This window comes from Etheostoma cragini, chromosome 7 (genome assembly GCF_013103735.1).
Source record: "Etheostoma cragini isolate CJK2018 chromosome 7, CSU_Ecrag_1.0, whole genome shotgun sequence".
NCBI classification, from domain to species: Eukaryota; Metazoa; Chordata; class Actinopteri; order Perciformes; family Percidae; genus Etheostoma; species Etheostoma cragini.
In genome coordinates, this window is record NC_048413.1 from 13,713,018 (window position 1) to 13,730,418 (window position 17,401).

At 38.6% G+C, this 17,401-nt stretch overlaps 1 protein-coding gene across 6 annotated transcripts; it reads left to right on the forward strand.

Annotated features, from left to right (window-relative positions):
• Positions 1–467: 467 nt before the first annotated feature.
• tead3a (TEA domain family member 3 a) lies at positions 468–17,156 on the forward strand. Of its 6 annotated transcripts, none has more exons than XM_034876750.1 (14): positions 1,537–1,559; positions 1,619–1,662; positions 4,574–4,816; positions 11,332–11,396; positions 11,612–11,674; positions 13,010–13,021; positions 13,424–13,534; positions 13,703–13,746; positions 13,858–13,919; positions 14,009–14,142; positions 14,224–14,394; positions 14,939–15,079; positions 15,205–15,357; positions 15,528–17,156. In XM_034876750.1, exons 1-14 carry the CDS (start codon positions 1,552–1,554, stop codon positions 15,639–15,641), a joined length of 1,365 nt encoding a protein of 454 aa, XP_034732641.1. In that variant the 5' UTR covers positions 1,537–1,551; the 3' UTR covers positions 15,642–17,156. The 6 variants fall into 6 exon arrangements, with proteins under 6 accessions (XP_034732645.1, XP_034732646.1, XP_034732641.1 ...); XM_034876751.1 differs by lacking the exon at positions 11,612–11,674 and adding an exon at positions 11,782–11,844; XM_034876754.1 differs by lacking the exons at positions 1,537–1,559; positions 1,619–1,662 and adding an exon at positions 468–727.
• The last annotated feature ends 245 nt before the right edge of the window (positions 17,157–17,401 follow it).

The following is a 17,401-nucleotide window of genomic DNA, read 5'->3' on the forward strand; positions in this document are numbered from 1 at the left end:
CATTGTTGAATGGTTCTTAATCTTATTTTGTCTTATGGCCCTTTAAAACAAATTATACATACATAAATTTGGCTACAAATAAAGTAGCCAAATAATAACATCCAATATCATTAACACTCTGAAAGGAGCATTTAAGTAGACCTACTTTTGATAGCCTACCTACACTTTCTGATAATAGGCAACTTCTGTAGGCCTACTATTACCAAGGCTAAGTAACATTTTCAATGTTTAACTTTAACTTCTAATAAAGTATTTTTAGAGTAAAGGATCTGAACAGCCTAAATACCATATACTTCTTCCTCCATTTTCTGAGAGACTATCAGTGCATAGTGGGCCCTATAAAGTAAAAGTTGGATATCCTGAGTAGCAGAACTTGCCATAAAGTCTAGACACATCCAGCCTATGTTTTGTAAAAGAGAACAATAAATTCAATACTACCACCTTTCCATTTCTCCCTTTCTCTAGCTAGTCCACTCTGCTGTTATGGGAGGAGTCTGCGTTGAGACCCACAAAACTTTTGCGTGTGCGCGTGTTTCGACGCCACGCCTCTGTGCGTTTTCCTCCGATTTTATTTCAAACTCATACTTGGCATTCCGCCTTTTGCTGTCAAACACGATTGTTTTTTACCGAGGATATACTTGCGATACATAAAGAAAACAGTTTAGAAACAAAAGTATACGGGGAGGAGTGTGTGCCTGTAACAACACGGCAGGGAAGCCATTGTAAGGTGAGTGCGCTCTCAGATAGTTCTTTGTTGTGTGCTGCAACTTTAATGCTGCGGCAGCTGCTCCGCTTCGTGTGTGCTTGAAGTTTTGGGATATTTGACATTTTTTGCATTTCCCGCTGCCGCTTTGCTGAATCAGATCCTCTTGTGTTTTTGCAAGGAGTTCCTCTTTTATTTTCCCAGCTTCCCTTTGCTATAATAGCAGTGACTTTGTAGGCGTCTCTCGGACTTACTTTGGAGTTTGTTTAGGTATTATTAGCTCGCAAGCTAACAAACTAGCATGCCAGCTCGAGTGTGTCATCAGTGGATTGTGTGTGAAATATCCACTGAAATGTAGAAAATAACACTTCCTCTTACACAAAGTTTTTGCACGGTGTTTCAACATCTGCTAGGCCCAGTTACATGTACGGTTTTTACACTTTGGATCAAAGGCAGATTTTGCCAACTCACAGTTGGCTAAACGGCTTCCAGCCGTTGAGTGAGATTTCGGTTTTTCCCTAACGCTACATGCTAACGTTAGCTGATAGGATTCATTTCTTGCTATTGTGAAAGTGTCACCAACATGTGAGACTGGTCTTACAGGTTCAACAGTAGTCAGAGGAGGAAAACCACCTTTTGTAAGTCTCCAGCAGAATTATCTTGACTGAATTCAGCTGCATAAGCGATTAGCTAAAGTCTAATAGATTTGCTGTCTAAACCCTAAAGTACTGTTGAAGCTAGTAACGTTAGGTAGCTAAGTAGCGTTAGTAGTAGTCAGCTGAGGTGGCCATGTAAATCTGAAAGTACTGTGATGAGAGCTCTAGCTTGGTGAATCAGAGTCTGCTTTAATGGTAAAGTAAGCGTGAACACATACGGGGATTTTGACTCAAAGTAACGTTACTTCACGTTACACAGAAATAGACATACGGCTAAAAACAAGGACAACAAAGCTGATCAAGGTATCGATAACATTTGACTACAGTGCGCAGATATAAATTTAGCAAAAAAGTGGACATACATGCATACACAAAAGTAGCTACATACACCTTTTATAAACAAACAGCTCTGAGTAAGCAATATGAAGACATCATAATGTTACTGTTCCAAATGGAGCACAAGGCAGCCCCTAATGTTCATGTGTTTTGTCGGTGTTTGCTGAGCTCATAGCTTTATTTAGCTCGATGGTCTACTGGATCCCCACTGCACTAGACATCTGACCTTTTTGGCCACTGCGAGCTATATTGAAACTAGCAGGGCCGCATATGCATTCAGTGCATAATGCCCTAACTTTGCATCAACATTACCCTGGTTTATGACAAGCTCCGGCTGTGATGCTTCAGTTGTATGATTTCCCAAATCTTAGCCCTGTCTTGATATATAAACACGCACACTTTATTAGGTACATCTAACATCAATACAATAAATATGCCACACATTCTGCATTTATGAATAGGATAATGTTGAACATTGTTTTTACAACAATTTAGGTTGTATCTATCGTTGCACTAACACATTCATATTCGATTCTTATTCTTTTATTCCTATATAGCAGCTATTCCCAACTTTTTTAGCTTCTGAAGCCTTAGAATTGAACTAGGTTATGGCCTTTAGTGTGGACGTAGGCTTTGAGTAGTTAAGTGGAATGTTTCCATCTCATTGTTTAATTTGAAGGCCTTTTATAGGCTTGAATATGTGAAAGTATACCTGGATTTCACAAGGAAAATCCAGGTATACTTCCTTATGTGTACGGCCAATTATACCCCTGAAAGGTCTAACTTAAACTTAAATAAAACCCTGTATAAGCAATTCTAATATCATTCAGAAAAGTAATCAGGTATCCTGCTGGTAATACAATAATCAGTATGTTTTTCTTTGAGCTGTTAAAAAGGCTCAAGCACCTCAAACAGAAAAATACGGTTTAATCAGATCCGACTTCTCACAGAGGAAACTTTCAGGCTCTTTCTTAACCATCTCAACAGGGCCTGTCTGATCGTCATGATCGTTACTGGGAAGGCCCTGGCAGTGCCGAGTGTATCCAATAAGCCCACTACAGCAGGGGAAGCTCTTGCTACCACACTGATCCTCTGTGGTTATCCGTGGCAGGGACCATGTTAGCCACACTCTGGAAAACATTACACACCAGGCAGCATTCATGTTGCATATGTGTGTCTGTGTTTGGAGCATCCTCAACAATAACAAGAATGTGTAATTTCCTCATGTGGCCTAAACTTGCAGGCTTCAGGGAAGTTGATATGGCCCAAGAAATTAGTTTCTCTATGGCGGTTGGCTAAAGGAAAATTACCATCTGGTCTTGCCACCACAACTTGTGTAACCATAATAAGATTGACCAACTAGTAGTGTCTTCATTGACCTTGGCCAGTGTCTTTTGTAAATTTACAAGCTCTTAATGTTTAGCCATTTTACTTGTCGGGTCTTTAACCCTGAATGCCAGAGCTATTAATACACCCTGTGCCAATGGAGGCTGTAAACAACTTCAGGTGAATCTGATCTCGCTCCTGGTGAAGTGTGGAGACATTTGAAGTACAAGAAATCTGTCTCCTTTCTTAGCGGCTGCAAGTTAATCCGGGTCCTGTCCAGCCATCACAAAGGGTTTGATTAGCAAACCAAAGTGTGGGACCACACTTTGGTTTTTCATGGCCTGCCTGTCATTGGGCCCCATTCATAAAACTCACAGGTTTGATTTAGATCTTTGTGAGCATGTACAAATTATAACTTCAGTGGGATTCAGTGGCTCATGAAAAGTTTGGTCAGCCCGACTAAAATTGCTATTAGTCCCTCTTCAACATAATGCCCTTGAAATAAAAAATTAAAAAGTTACAAATGTTTAATTTTATTGAATTATCATCATCCATTAATCTGCCAGTTATTTTCACAACTAATTGTTAAATCCTTAAAACAAAACCAAAACAACATATTTTAAAAGCTGTGAGAAGAGACTAACTGGATTTTGATGTATGCTACTTACAAAATACTTAACTGTCATTTAAGATCAAGGTATTTTCATGTGGATAATAACTTTTTTTAAAGGAATAAAATAGTTATTTAACCTGATATTGTTTGCGCTGCAGTATATGCTAATGGATTATTCCAGCTTTTTGGTGGGCTAAAGATACAGATAATGCAATTTCTGTAACCACAAAAGTGTATTTGGGTTATTATCACTTTTACACAGAATATACACTTTAGGGATTGTACATAATAGATGATTTATAGCTGCACTGTGTTTTTAAAACATTTAGGAGACAGCTACATTGATTTCTTTAAACCTTGCTGATTGCAATGCCTTTTTGTCTAAATTCATCAGCTATCATAACAAATACTGCTCTCACATTATGCAAGACATTTAGGTCTAATGCATTTTTAATGTGGAAAAAACCTGTCTTGAAATGTGGATTTAGGGCAAGCACAGGAATAGTAAGCCTGCTAACAATAGTGTTACATTTAACAAACTAAGCAGCAGGACAGGGTTATATTAGAATGCAATAACAGTCTGACTCTACTTTTAGTCCTAGGACCAGTCAGACGTCATGGATGTAGCTACCATGTGCACATATAAGACCCTTTTTACAGAGTTCTTGTTTCTAAATGAGTCAACTGGAAACAAAACGTTGGTTTTAGGCAAATATATACGTTTTTAAGTTATTCATGGAGCTAACGTTTTCTTAATTAAGCAAACTACATCTTAAATCTGCCAGCCAGGCCACAATATCATTTCAGCGCTCAAAATCTTCAGTTACAGGCTAAATGACAATGCTGCCTCTGTCTAGAAGAACCAGAGATTTGACAGACGGAGCAACAGTCTCTAAGAGGATGTGAAGCCATCTAAATGCTTAGTCCTGTGTGTTCTAGGTGTGTTGTGGCCAGGAGCCGTCATCATTGCTTCGGAGTGGAGTTGCCGTAGCAGCCCTGATGGGGCGCAGGAGGATGGTGGTGATGGGGAAGGAGCTGGAGACGGGCCGGACCGCGGATTGGACGGCGACCCTGAGGGAGTGTGGAGTCCAGACATTGAGCAGAGCTTTCACGAAGCTCTGGCCATCTACCCTCCCTGCGGCAGGAGGAAGATCATACTTTCAGACGAGGGGAAGATGTATGGTAAGGACCAGGAAATCTCTGTCCTAATTACCATCTGATCCAGCTTTGTTTATTGTGATGTATGGCTGACTTTTAAATCATAATATATAAATATATATATATATATATATATATATATATATATATATATATATATATATATATATATATATATATATATATATATATATATATATATATATATATATATATATCAAGCATTGCAGCAGTCATTAGGGAATGAGACTTGCAAGGTAATCTTCAGCATGTGAAGCCACTTACCATTGTGAACAAAACATTCATTGAAAGTGAGATTATTTATTGATTTAAAAAAAAAAAATCACTGTTCCTTTTAATTCTAAATAATTTTATGAAGGCCGAAAGTTTGGATAACAGTTTTTTTTTTACTTGTTTAAACTTTTAGGGTCCCCGTCCAAGCTGTGCATTGACACTGATTAGTAAACATAACCATTAAGTAAATTAAAAATAATTACCCGCACACAAAGACACACACTCACTTTGCCTTAACTTTTAAAGAATGATATAAAACAGAACTTCATTCCCAATATGGTTTGGCTTTTAAAGGAATTATTGCGAAGGCCCGTAGTGAACACTTTGGAACCCAGAGGGTTATTAAGCATTCTGGTAATTACCTCTTAGTTTGGGCCTAGGTGATGTGCTTGCAGGTATTTTACGAGAGGGCTATTAAGCTTTGAGGTCAAATGGCATCCAGCACTGACAGGGTCAGAGGTTAGAGCAGGTTGAAATTCCAGGTCCGGTTAGAGTTAACACAGGTACAGTAGAAGTTTCTTTAAGAAAGTTTCGTACAGGTCTATAGTAATATGGGTGTTTGTTTTCATTAGTATCTGTTTAGGACGCCTGTGAGTACTGCGCAGATGTATTTTGACCGTTTCTTCCTTTCCTACCTTATTGAAGGCCTTGGCGTGCACTCAACATTCTTAGCATTTTTGTGAGGGTTAACATTCCCGCCTGCAGCAGCCTGTGTCATGCATTTGTGTATGTGTGAGTGTGTGTTGTGAGGGAAGCAAGATATGTGATACCATGCAACAGAAAGGGTTGTTCCAACGTTGCAGCATTTTGCCCTTTTGTGGAATTGTGGGCTCGCTGTGTTGACCACCCCCACTTCCTTTTGAATAAACAAGGATAGTCCCAGTACTACACACATTCATACATTTGAAGACTACACAGACACTGAACATAATCCCCACTTGTCTCTCTCACTGCCTTTTTAATACAATCATGTGAGAAACTTTGAAAATCCCCTTTTTGTTTTAAAATGTTTGCATAATTGGTTGTCATTTGTGAAATTCCATATCTAAATACAAGAAAATACTAAGTAAATAAAAATAGAATATATTTATATAAAACAAGGAAACTACTTCACTTCCATCATGGTTTAATATTTAATAATACTTTTAGTTTGTGCTTCACCCCCAAAATTGATCATACACTATGATCCTATTTCCTTAAATTAGTCCCATCCTACATCATAAAAGCGGTCAAGGGGTACAAGCCAAAGCTATTTTTTAATTACTGCATGCCATAAATGTACTTATTAAAGCGTAACTCTCGCCAAAATGCAACCTAGGGTCTTTTTGTGAATATAACCAAGTCAAACTTCATTTAAAAGCACATTTAGGACAGAAGCGTCACTTTTAAGATTTAAGAAAAGAGTTTAAGAAAAGGAGCTTCATATAAGAATGATATTTCCTCCTATGGAGTCCGTCCATTTGCATTCGGAGATCACCTATTTTTGACTGGGAAAATGGGGAATAGCGTTATATGAAGCTCCTTTTTCAACTACAAGGTCAATATTGTTTTTCACTTACAACAAAACAACAAATTATTGGTGCATTTATTTATATGGAACTAAGCTTTAGGAGCTTTCCATCTTTACTTTCCTCCCTTGACTATTTTGACTTGCAGGATAGACGGTGACCGGAAGAACAACTGCTACAGTGAGTTGCTCAAAACCTTTCTTTTTAGTAAACTCTGTGAACACAAAGTTTCATGTTGTCAAGCCTTCTCATTGCTTTAAAAATAGCTATTTTGAGGCTAGCGTAAAAGTGCCCCAAGGACTCTCATTCAAAAGGCCATTTGACCAAAAAAACGACAATATGGTAAATCTTAAAAGTGAAGCTTCTGTCCTAAGCTTGCTTTTAAACAAAATTATGCTTTAAATGTGTATGTGTCCACTGGTAGTATGACTGCTTTTTGTCATTTTATTTTACTCTGTCCTAAAATAGGCAGATCCCCAGTATGTCTTTAACAGAATGATGAAGTGAAGTTCTTTTCAAACACAAAGTCAACTGGTATTTAAGAATCACAGTTCATGTCTGAAAGTATCTGAAGTGTGTCTATATGCATACATACATACATACATACATACACACACACACACACACACACACACACACACACACAGTTGTGTTCAAAATAATAGCAGTCCAACATCACTAACTTCATAAATCATAATTTTTTGTAGAAGTGATATTTCTGCATGGCAAATAATTACTAGTTATTGTTGTAGAGTCATACAGAACCAACAGACCCAACAGTCATGACGGGCATGCTGCTCATTCTGTGTAATTGAATCTGTAATTGAAATGGGCATGTTCAAAATATTAGCAGTGTTGTGTTCAATTAGTGAGGTGATTGATTCTGTGAAGAAACAGGTGTCCATTAATGCCCATATTGAAGGAAGGAAGGAAGCAAATGTTGTGCATGCTGGTTATAGTCCATTTCACACTGAAATACTCAGCAAAATGGGTGATTCCGGACATAGCTCTGAGGAACAGCGGACTTTGATTAAAAAGTTGATTGGAGAGGGGAAAACAAATAAAGAAGTACAGAAAATTATAGGCTGCTCGGCCAAAATGATTTCAGATGCCTTGAAATGGCATCCAAAGCCTGAACGACGTGGGAAAAACGGTCAACTACCATTTTAATGGATCAAAGAATAGCCAAAATGGCAAAGGCTCAGCCAATGATCAGCTCCAGGAGAATCAAAGAAGACTTCAAGTTACCTGTGAGTACTGTTAGGATCAGAAAAAAGCCATGGGAAGCAAAGCCATCAGCTAGAAGCCCCCATGCTAAAAAAAGACATTTACTGAATAGGTTGAAATTTGTCAAAGGAGAAATGGCGCAACATTCTGTGGACTGATGGAGCAAAAATATTCTTTTGGGGACAAAGTGCCTGCAGCCCGCAGGCACTTTGTCCAACTACCCCCATTCACTGAATTCAAGCGGTTCACTGTGAGGACAGTAAAGCATGGGGGTGCAAAACTCATGTTAGGGGATGTTTTTCATACTGTGGGGTTGGGCCTATTTATCACATACCAGGGATCATGGATCAGTTTTAATACATCAAAATACTTGAAGAGGTCATGTTGCCTTATGCTGAAGAGGAAAAATTATCTTTCAACAAGAAAATGACCCAATATACACCAGTAAGCAAGCAAAGTCTTGGTTCCAGATGAGCAAGATTGATGTTATGGAGTGGCCAGCCCAATCCCCAGACCTCAATCCCATAGAACCCTTGTGGGGTGACATAAACAAATGCTGTTTTCTGAGGCAAACCCCAGTAATGCAGATGAATTGTGGAATGTAGTTCAATCGTCCTGGAATACCTGCCAGAAGTTGGCCGACTCCATGCAACACAGACGTGAAGCAGTTCTCAGAAATAATGGATATGCAACTAAATATTAGTGCAGTGATTCAAAGTAAAGCAAACCCTTGATACATTTTGCAGTTTATACACTAAATGTCTGAGTTTGTAAAGAAAAATGCAAATACTGCTATTTTTATAAACAGCCTAATATTCCTTTTCTTCACTTTCTGTAAAGGTATAACACACATCACTTTTGGTCATGTTTTGATTTGGAATCGAATGTGCCGTGTTCCCAATGCATTGATATGAATTAATAGCTATTCTAAGGATTTTGAGCATTATTTACTTTTTTAAACACACTGCTATTATTCTGAACACAACTGTATACAGTATATAGATGTTGGGCTAAAGCAGTCGGAACCATTTGGTACTAGTTTCAGTTAACTGGAACAGTCAAGTTCAGAAGATTGGCTCATTTAGTGCGGCTGGTAAAACCAGGAAAAGATTACATTTAAACAAATATAGGAATGTTGTAATATGCAATACCCCAGACTGCTTGGTCTTAGTTTCTAAATATCAGTTTTACCTCGATGCATGTGACTATGTATCCTTCTGTAACTACCGGGATGTCACCCTGGATTCTGGTGTCACGCATGTATTCCCAGGAGACAGATCACTTGCTCTTGCACTTAGAGGGTAATGAGGATATTTTAGTATCATGTTGGTGGTGTTCTTGATGCTGTGTCCACCTTTTTTTTAAAATAATATATATATATATATATATATATATATATATATATATATATATATCTATAATAGCAGGATAATAACTTTACTTTTATTGTAATGAAAACAAAAAGCCATTCAGATTTATTCATAAGGCTTTAGCTCAAATGTTATCAATCATGATCAATGATGAATAGCTTCTTCTGCTTCTTTTTTTTTCGATTTATAGTTTGTAAAAAGGCTTAAACGTTCACTCAAATCCAAATTTGACTTGTAGCAGTTTGATGAATTTAGGCCCTGGTGAATAAAGCCCAATGCTTACTAAATCATTGGTTTAAAGATGTGGTTGAATTTCTTGGGTGCATTTGCCCATAAACAACTCGACTCGACTTGACTCAAGTCGGGTCAGAGACAGACTAATTCAGATTGACATACATATTTGGCAGTGCCTTTTCACATCCTGCTGTGAGAGGCTCAGACTCCACTGGTCCAAAGAAAAATGTACTTGATATTTTTACGACACGTTGCAGATTTTGTAAATTTGTCATTCATTTCTCTGTATTTCTATTTGTGTAACCCCAGAGAAAAATTGTCCAAATTAGTTAAATATAAGTTTTTTTTTTTGTGTTTCTCTCTTTTTTGATTTGAAAAATTGATTAATTTGGCAGATGAGGGGAGAAACGGAGAGATAAATCTCCATGAAGTTGAAGGAATTTTGAACAAGCATAGTTACTTGAAAATGTACTTCATCTTGCAATGTATTCCCATGTTTCCCAAATGATCTTCCAATGTGCATTTTGTTCTTGTGTCAAGGTTTAAGTTACACGCATTAAAACAAATGGGCCATGAGTTGACTCGGCTTAAGGTAGTGGTAGGCTGCAGGAAACTTGGACTGCTGGGTCTGAGTCAGACCCTTCTGTTGAATTTGGGGAATTCTGTGTTCTGGTAACTCCACTGAGCTGATGTGACTCAGCCAGATGTGGCCTAAGTCCCTACAGAATTGCACCCTTTCCCAGAAAGAAGGATGTAATGTTGACAATGTAAGTGCATGTGTGATTAAATGATTAAAGCTGTGGAATCGGTCTGTAAGGCTTTATTTAGTCACCTTTTATCCTCTTTCTAATTTTGACATGTGCAGCAAGGTGAATAATGCGCACAAGTTACGATCAGAGGCCAGCAGATCACCAAGTGTGGGATGGAGCTGGGGGAGGCAGAGAAAGAAAGAGCTGACCATGCAGTCTGTAGTGACCACGTCTGGTAACTAAATGATGACCTCTCCTCCCTCCATTCCCACCACTTGTCCATCTGCGTTGGAGCTCTGCCATTGAGCATGCAGATCTGACTCTAATTTAACACACGCTGTCCCTAATGAGAATATCATACAGCTACAGAAATCCAAAGCTTACAGACCATGAAATTGTGTGTGTGCAGTAGCCTCACAATCTCCCACTCAGTGCAGTCACATTAAACTGTCATAGTATGCTGGTTTCTTTTCAAACGGGATGGAAAAAGTGTCCATGTCGGTCTTCTTCTTTTGCTTCATACCAGAGATTTAGTTCAGTACAACCTAAATTTACATTTGACCTGTTCAAATCATTAACATCACGGTGACCCAAAGACTAAAAAAGGACTTGTGGTCTTACCAGGTATGTTCAGGTTATACTTAAGAAGATTGTCATTAGATACAAACTCAAAGACTTCAATGTTTTACTGTGTTGCAGTAGACTTGAGATCAAGTGCTGTGTTAGAGTACTTACTCCGGTCATCATTGCCTTGACTTTCTGGTCAAATTTATTATGATTATTATTAGTGTTATTTTTGGGGCATTTTTAGGCCTATATTTTCACAGTCCTGCAGCAAAGGGCGGCAGGTTCCCGTGGCCGCTGCGTTGAGGACTAAACCTCTACACATGTGCGCCCGCTGTTCAACTGAGCTAACCCGGCCACACTTTCGGGTCATATTTGAGTAGCAACCATGTTTTTTTCCTACAGGGATCTTTAGGAAAACGTTAAACCTCTATCAACTCACCCAAAGTATAGCATGTCTTGTATATCAGCTGGCAGAACATATTTCTGTGTGTATAATACAAATAATAATAAAAATGTACACTTTATCAATCCTGCAAGGTAAAGCACAATTTAAGTACCTTTATGATTTTATGTTATTTTCTCAATTTTAGGTCGAAATGAACTGATAGCTCGCTATATCAAGCTACGAACGGGGAAGACGCGCACACGCAAACAGGTACGCACAGATGTTATTGAAGACTGTAAAATGTACGTGTTTTATGTAATATGATTTGCAGCTTCCACGTCTTGTTGTGTTTTTTTTTATTTTAAATTGTTTTTTTACGCATTGACCTTGTTAAATGGATTATTAATGCACCATGCTTATTTAAAACTGCAAATCATCCTGTGAATGTGTGTGTTTTTTTCATTGGGGTAACCCTGGCTTCTTAGGTGTCTAGTCACATTCAGGTTCTGGCACGTAAGAGGGTACGAGAATACCAGACCAGCATCAAGGTGGGTGCCCAATGAATCAACTCTCCCTTCCCTCTGTAGTCACATCCCCTCTTCTTTTCCTTTCCTTTTTCCTCCCATCCTCTGTCCTTCATCCTGTCTTTCGTCAGGTCTCTAGTCACCTGCAAGTCTTGGCCAAGAGAAAGTCTCGTGAGATTCAGTCTAAGCTCAAGGTACACACGCTCACTGACTCTTAACATGCTACCTGCTTCGCTCTGCATGTGGCCCAAATCCAACCTAACTTAAAATCACCATAGAAGTCTTTGTTAGAACTTGTAGCAGATTGAGGCTTCTCTTACTGTACGTACTAGCAGAGGCCGAATTGAAATGATAAAGCATGACATATCCATTTAGTGTTGTGTTGATGGCAGGATTCTTACTAAGACGGGGCCACTGGAACACCTTGATGGAGAAGTTTAAATCCAGTTTACAAATAGTTTGCATGATTTGTAATACCATCATTGTGGCACTGAGATAGTGTATGTTATTGGCTGTGGGAATGTGGTGTGGCAGGCTCAGACTTTGAAAATATGAGTTTTGCAAACAATGCTTACTGTCTGCATTTAATGTTGGCTAATGTTGCTCTGCAAAAGCCAGATCTTTTTTAATGCATCAGTCTATCGTAATACAGTATGTGGAACAAAGGTTTTTGGTGATGCATGGCAGCAATGTTGATCTGTTTATTTAGTTTTAGAGGCTTGAGGCTGCGGACAGATAATTTCATTAGATTTAGTAGCTGGCTCAGTCGACCTAAGCATGTGCATGGCTGTGGTAATGTACATATATACTGCTTGCTTGCATACAAACAGACATGCAAGAAGATTTTTATGTGCACCTCATCAGTGTGCACATATGACGAATTTCAATTTTCTCTTTTAAATCATTTCTGATCTCAACATTCTCACTCTAAGGCACTCCCCTCAGTCCTTTAAAAAAAAAAATCTTTTCTGTTTTCTTGTGGTTTTACTATGCACTGTAATAACGGTTCTTTGTGATATAATTTTTCACCAAATGCATTCAACTTGCCGCACTCCAATACACATTTGGAGAATTTGAATTCCAGGCTCCTATATTTCCTGGAAAACACCAGCACTCGGCTTTGAACTCGGACAGATCAATAGGATGTACTGTAGCTTATCCCATCAATATAAGACAACTTCTTTTTAGCCATGTGTAGGTGTGTTTGTCATTGGTAGGTTAGGGGTGTGGTCATTTCAAAAAGTTATATGTATTGAGGAAGGTGTTTTCCCTATTGTCTAACAGTGAATCTGTGACCTGCTGTTGTTTTGAATGTACTGAAGTTAATAATTAATTCATAACGTGTCTTCTTTGCTATAGGCCATGAACTTGGTAAGTTTTGATTATACAACTACAATCTTTTGCTTCAGGCTTTGTGGTTGGCATCACATAACTGCTAGTCCATAATGCAGTTCTACTGCCAGACTAAAAAAATCCTGCTTATTACTCTTTGTTTTTAGTGGCTTTAGTTAAATGCTGGTGATGGCTTTAATCAGCTCTCCTAGCCTGCTAGCTTGGTGAGCCTCCTGCTTTGGCATCCTACTATGTCTGCTTTGCACTCTGTCCTGTCTTCCCTCATAGTGACTGCATCATGCTGAATCACTGTATAATATATTTGCTGGCTTGCTGTCTAAACTTGCCTTGAAGGTTGGCTAACTTTCGAAAATTTACATTTTAGTGGATTTTACAAGATCGGAGCGTTGTCATTGTGTGTTGTTTTTCTTTCTCATTCAGGACCAGGTATCCAAAGACAAGGCACTACAGACAGTAGCCAACCTCTCGTCAGCTCAGATCGTGTCTGCCAGTGTAATGAAACCCCAGACTCAGTTCCCTCCACCAGTCAGAGTGAGACATACATACATACATACATACATACATACATACATACATACATACATACATACATACATACATACATACATACATACATACATACATACATCTGTTTTTTCCTACCTTCTGGGTGAAAGTCTGAGTAATACTATCGGTTTCCCTTCTTTGCCTTTTGTTTAGTTTTGGCCTGGTCCTATGCCTGGACAGCCTGGACATTCTCAGGAGTAAGTGTCACTGGCAGAGAATTTAGTTTTGTTTGTTTAAAATTGCAGAAAGTCTTGTGCTTTAGCTGGTACAGTTGATACATTTTTGTTTCCAACTCTTCCTTCTTGCAGCATCAAGCCCTTTGCACAGCCACCATACACTACACTACCAGCCCCTGTCCCTGCACCTATCAGTAAGTGGGATCACAAACTCATGGATTAGGGTAATTAGAAATGATTATTGGTATGCTAATGTAGTTTTCCTGGTTTAAATGTTTGGCAGGCTATGAGCCCCTGCCTCCACCTCGTCCTGCAGCTATAGCAGCTCCTGTTTGGCAAGACAGAACCATCGCCTCGGCAAAACTCCGGCTACTGGAGTACTCAGCTTTTATGGAGATCCAAAGGGACAGGGAAACGGTACAGACAATAAGTAATTTATACAAAACAATACAATTTTGTCTTTTTACCTTTTTCTCATCACTTCTTCATTCCCTACAGTATAAGCATCTTTTTGTGCTCATTGGCCCATCAAACCCGGGTTACAATGATCCCGTATTGGAGTCCATAGATGTGAGGCAGATTTACGACAAGTTCTCTGAGAAGAAAGGAGGCCTGAAGGAGCTGTATGAAAAAGGGCCGCACAACGCATTCTTCCTCGTCAAGTTCTGGGTCAGTACAAAAAACAGTGTTCTCTTTGATTCAACGTTTTTTAGGACCGAGAATTTTGAGAGGCTTGCTGCAGAAAGTAAGTTGTTAATATAATTTCATAAATGTTTGACACCAACATGCTTTTTAGTTTTTACATCATATTTTTATTTTAGTCATTGCATTAGATATGTAGTTGGTTTAAGTTGGTGCTATACATTTCACAAGTTTTAAATCTGAGTTTATAACCGGCTACACCACAAGAGGGAAGCAATGTCAATGTGATGCTGGAGCAGGGTTTTACACAAGAAATTACGTCTTCATTGGTACTTGCTTTCTTCAACGGTATTTAACTTAAAGGTGCCTTGTGGAGTTTGTCAACCAACAAAACTTATGTTTACATTCAGTGTTAGTACCAAAACGAATGTTGAATATATTTCCCTCCTGACCCAGACACGTACAAGAATACACACACAAAAGATGGATGTATCTGTCTTTGGGTTTGGCTTCCTCTTATTTTCTCTTTTTTGGGACTCACACTTAGTCTATCTTCTTGTGCTGGTTCTAGGCGGACCTGAGCAGTGACATTGAGGAGGGCGCTGGTGTGTTCTATGGTGTGAGCAGCCAGTACAGTGGAACAGAAAACATCACAATCAGTGTCTCTACTAAGGTCTGCTCCTTTGGCAAACAGGTGGTTGAGAAGGTTGAGGTGAGAAGATGAATCGGGTCTCATTTTTTTTTTTTTTTTTTTGTGCGTTTAAAGCGTCATTCATATTACCAACAATATTAAGGTGGTTTAATTGTTATGTGTATGTGCGGATTCCTCCCATTCAGACAGAATATGCACACATGGAAGGAGGGAAGTATGTGTTCCGCATCCATCGTTCGCCCATGTGTGAATATATGATCAACTTCATCCACAAGCTCAAACACCTGCCAGAGAAGTACATGATGAACAGTGTACTGGAGAACTTCACCATCCTACAGGTGTGTGTGTGTCTGTGTGTGTCTCTGTATCTGTGTGCTGTGTGTGTCTGTGTGTGTCTCTGTATCTGTGTGCTGTGTGTGTGTGTGTGCGTGCGTGCGTGTGCGTGCGTGTGTGTGCGTGTTTAAATATTCTCTAAACCTCCACAATGTTTTCCTCTTTCTCTTGCTAGGTGGTGTCCAACAGGGAAACTCAGGAGACTCTGCTGTGCATTGCCTTTGTGTTTGAAGTGTCTACTAGTGAACATGGCGCGCAGTACCATGTTTATCGACTAGTTAACGACTAGCAGCACGTTTTGTGCATGCAGAGACTCTTCACAGACTTTTTGATACATAGAGCATAAACACTATTTTCAGCTCAAACACACAGAATCCCCACTTTTCTACTCTAAACACACTTGTTTTAACAGACCAACAGTCACACTATAGTCACAATTGTTTTTTTTCAACGTGTATGCATTTCCATTGATGCAAACTGTACTCAAATTTCTTAACATCCCATGACTTAAACACTAAAGTAATGTTAATTTTTGTAGATTTTGACCAAAACAAGGCGTAATAATCAGTGTTGTGATGTTATCCAATGTTATTATTCAGTCGCATCAACGTAAAAATATCACAGTTGACACTATGACAATAACTTCTACAGTTGATAGTATCTCTGTAAGATAGGAACTGAATGAGAATATAATGGTGTCCTCTATCACTGCTTAGTGTGGAACCACAATCTCCACGTTTAATCCAACCTTTTAGGATCATATGACAGGAAGTATGAGCGTGCCTCTTCTCAGAATGCAATGCACTACATGTAAAAACGTAAAAGTATTTATATTTCAAACACATTGCCAAAGTGTAAAGAGAGCCATCTTTTAACAGCGGGTGTATTTGCTATTTGAAGGTTTCCAGTGAAGCAGCGTGTTGGGAGGGAAGATCTTTTGATCAACGGTCAAGGAGGAGGTTTGGCTCACTTGTCTTTGAAAATATAATAGTAAACAACCAGTTTTTGATTCAGTTTACACTTTGGTGTCAGCAGCATTTAGAATGAATTATCTTTTACTGTTCATTTAAATAATACTGTTTTTACTCCGACTGCGTGGGCTCGCTGCAGTATTTCTACCTCCACGTGAGTTGGGAAAAGAATGTGCTTTGGTTCATAAAGAGAAATAACCTGAAGAGCACTGATGTATAGGACATGTACACTACATTTGTAATGGTACTGTTTATAAGCCAAAACAAGCTAATACGTTTTTGTAAAGATGAACTATCTTTTTTGTATTTTACCAGCACAGCTAGAAGTGTTACTCTAAACATCACTAAATGATGGGTGTTTTGGTTGTATCTTTTTCGGCGTATGCAAAATGATGTATGGTACAGACCACACTAAGGTCACCTACAGTGCACTGGGTAGATTTGTGTCTGATAACACTAAGAAATTATCCAGCTTACACTTGCTTTTATTTCTTTTGTTCTATGTAATCTTTTTTGGTTTCTGGTACACGTTGCTACCAGCATTTGTTTTTTTATAGTAAATGTTATTTGACTATATCATGCCCTTTCATGGCAGGGTTATCTTTTAACCATGTGGAAGTGACAATGATTTGTCTTGATTGTGAAAGTAAAAGCCAACTGGTTGAGTTTTAAATAACCATATTCACTGTGTGGTCAGCCACAATTGTTATTCTTTTATTTTTTCCACCAGTGTCTGGTTGGCTGTGCCTCATCACTCCTTTGGTCAAGTCTGCTCAGTGAGTTATATCTGTGCCTTTATGCTGTACCAATAAAATCACATGGTGTTGGCAGAATTATGTAGCTTTTGTAGTCTTAATAGTTACAAATCATCCTTATAACATCTACATATATTTAACATGTGTAATACTGTCAACTAATAAAAGTTGGGATGGAATGACTGGTAATATTCTATAAGAAGACTTGATATAACGTTTATTTAGGCACAGCTTTTGTAACCGGTTCAGTGTTAGTACAAGTAATAACTGACTCACTATCTTTTTTTGTTAAAAGGATTATGTAGGATTTTCTTTAAAATAAA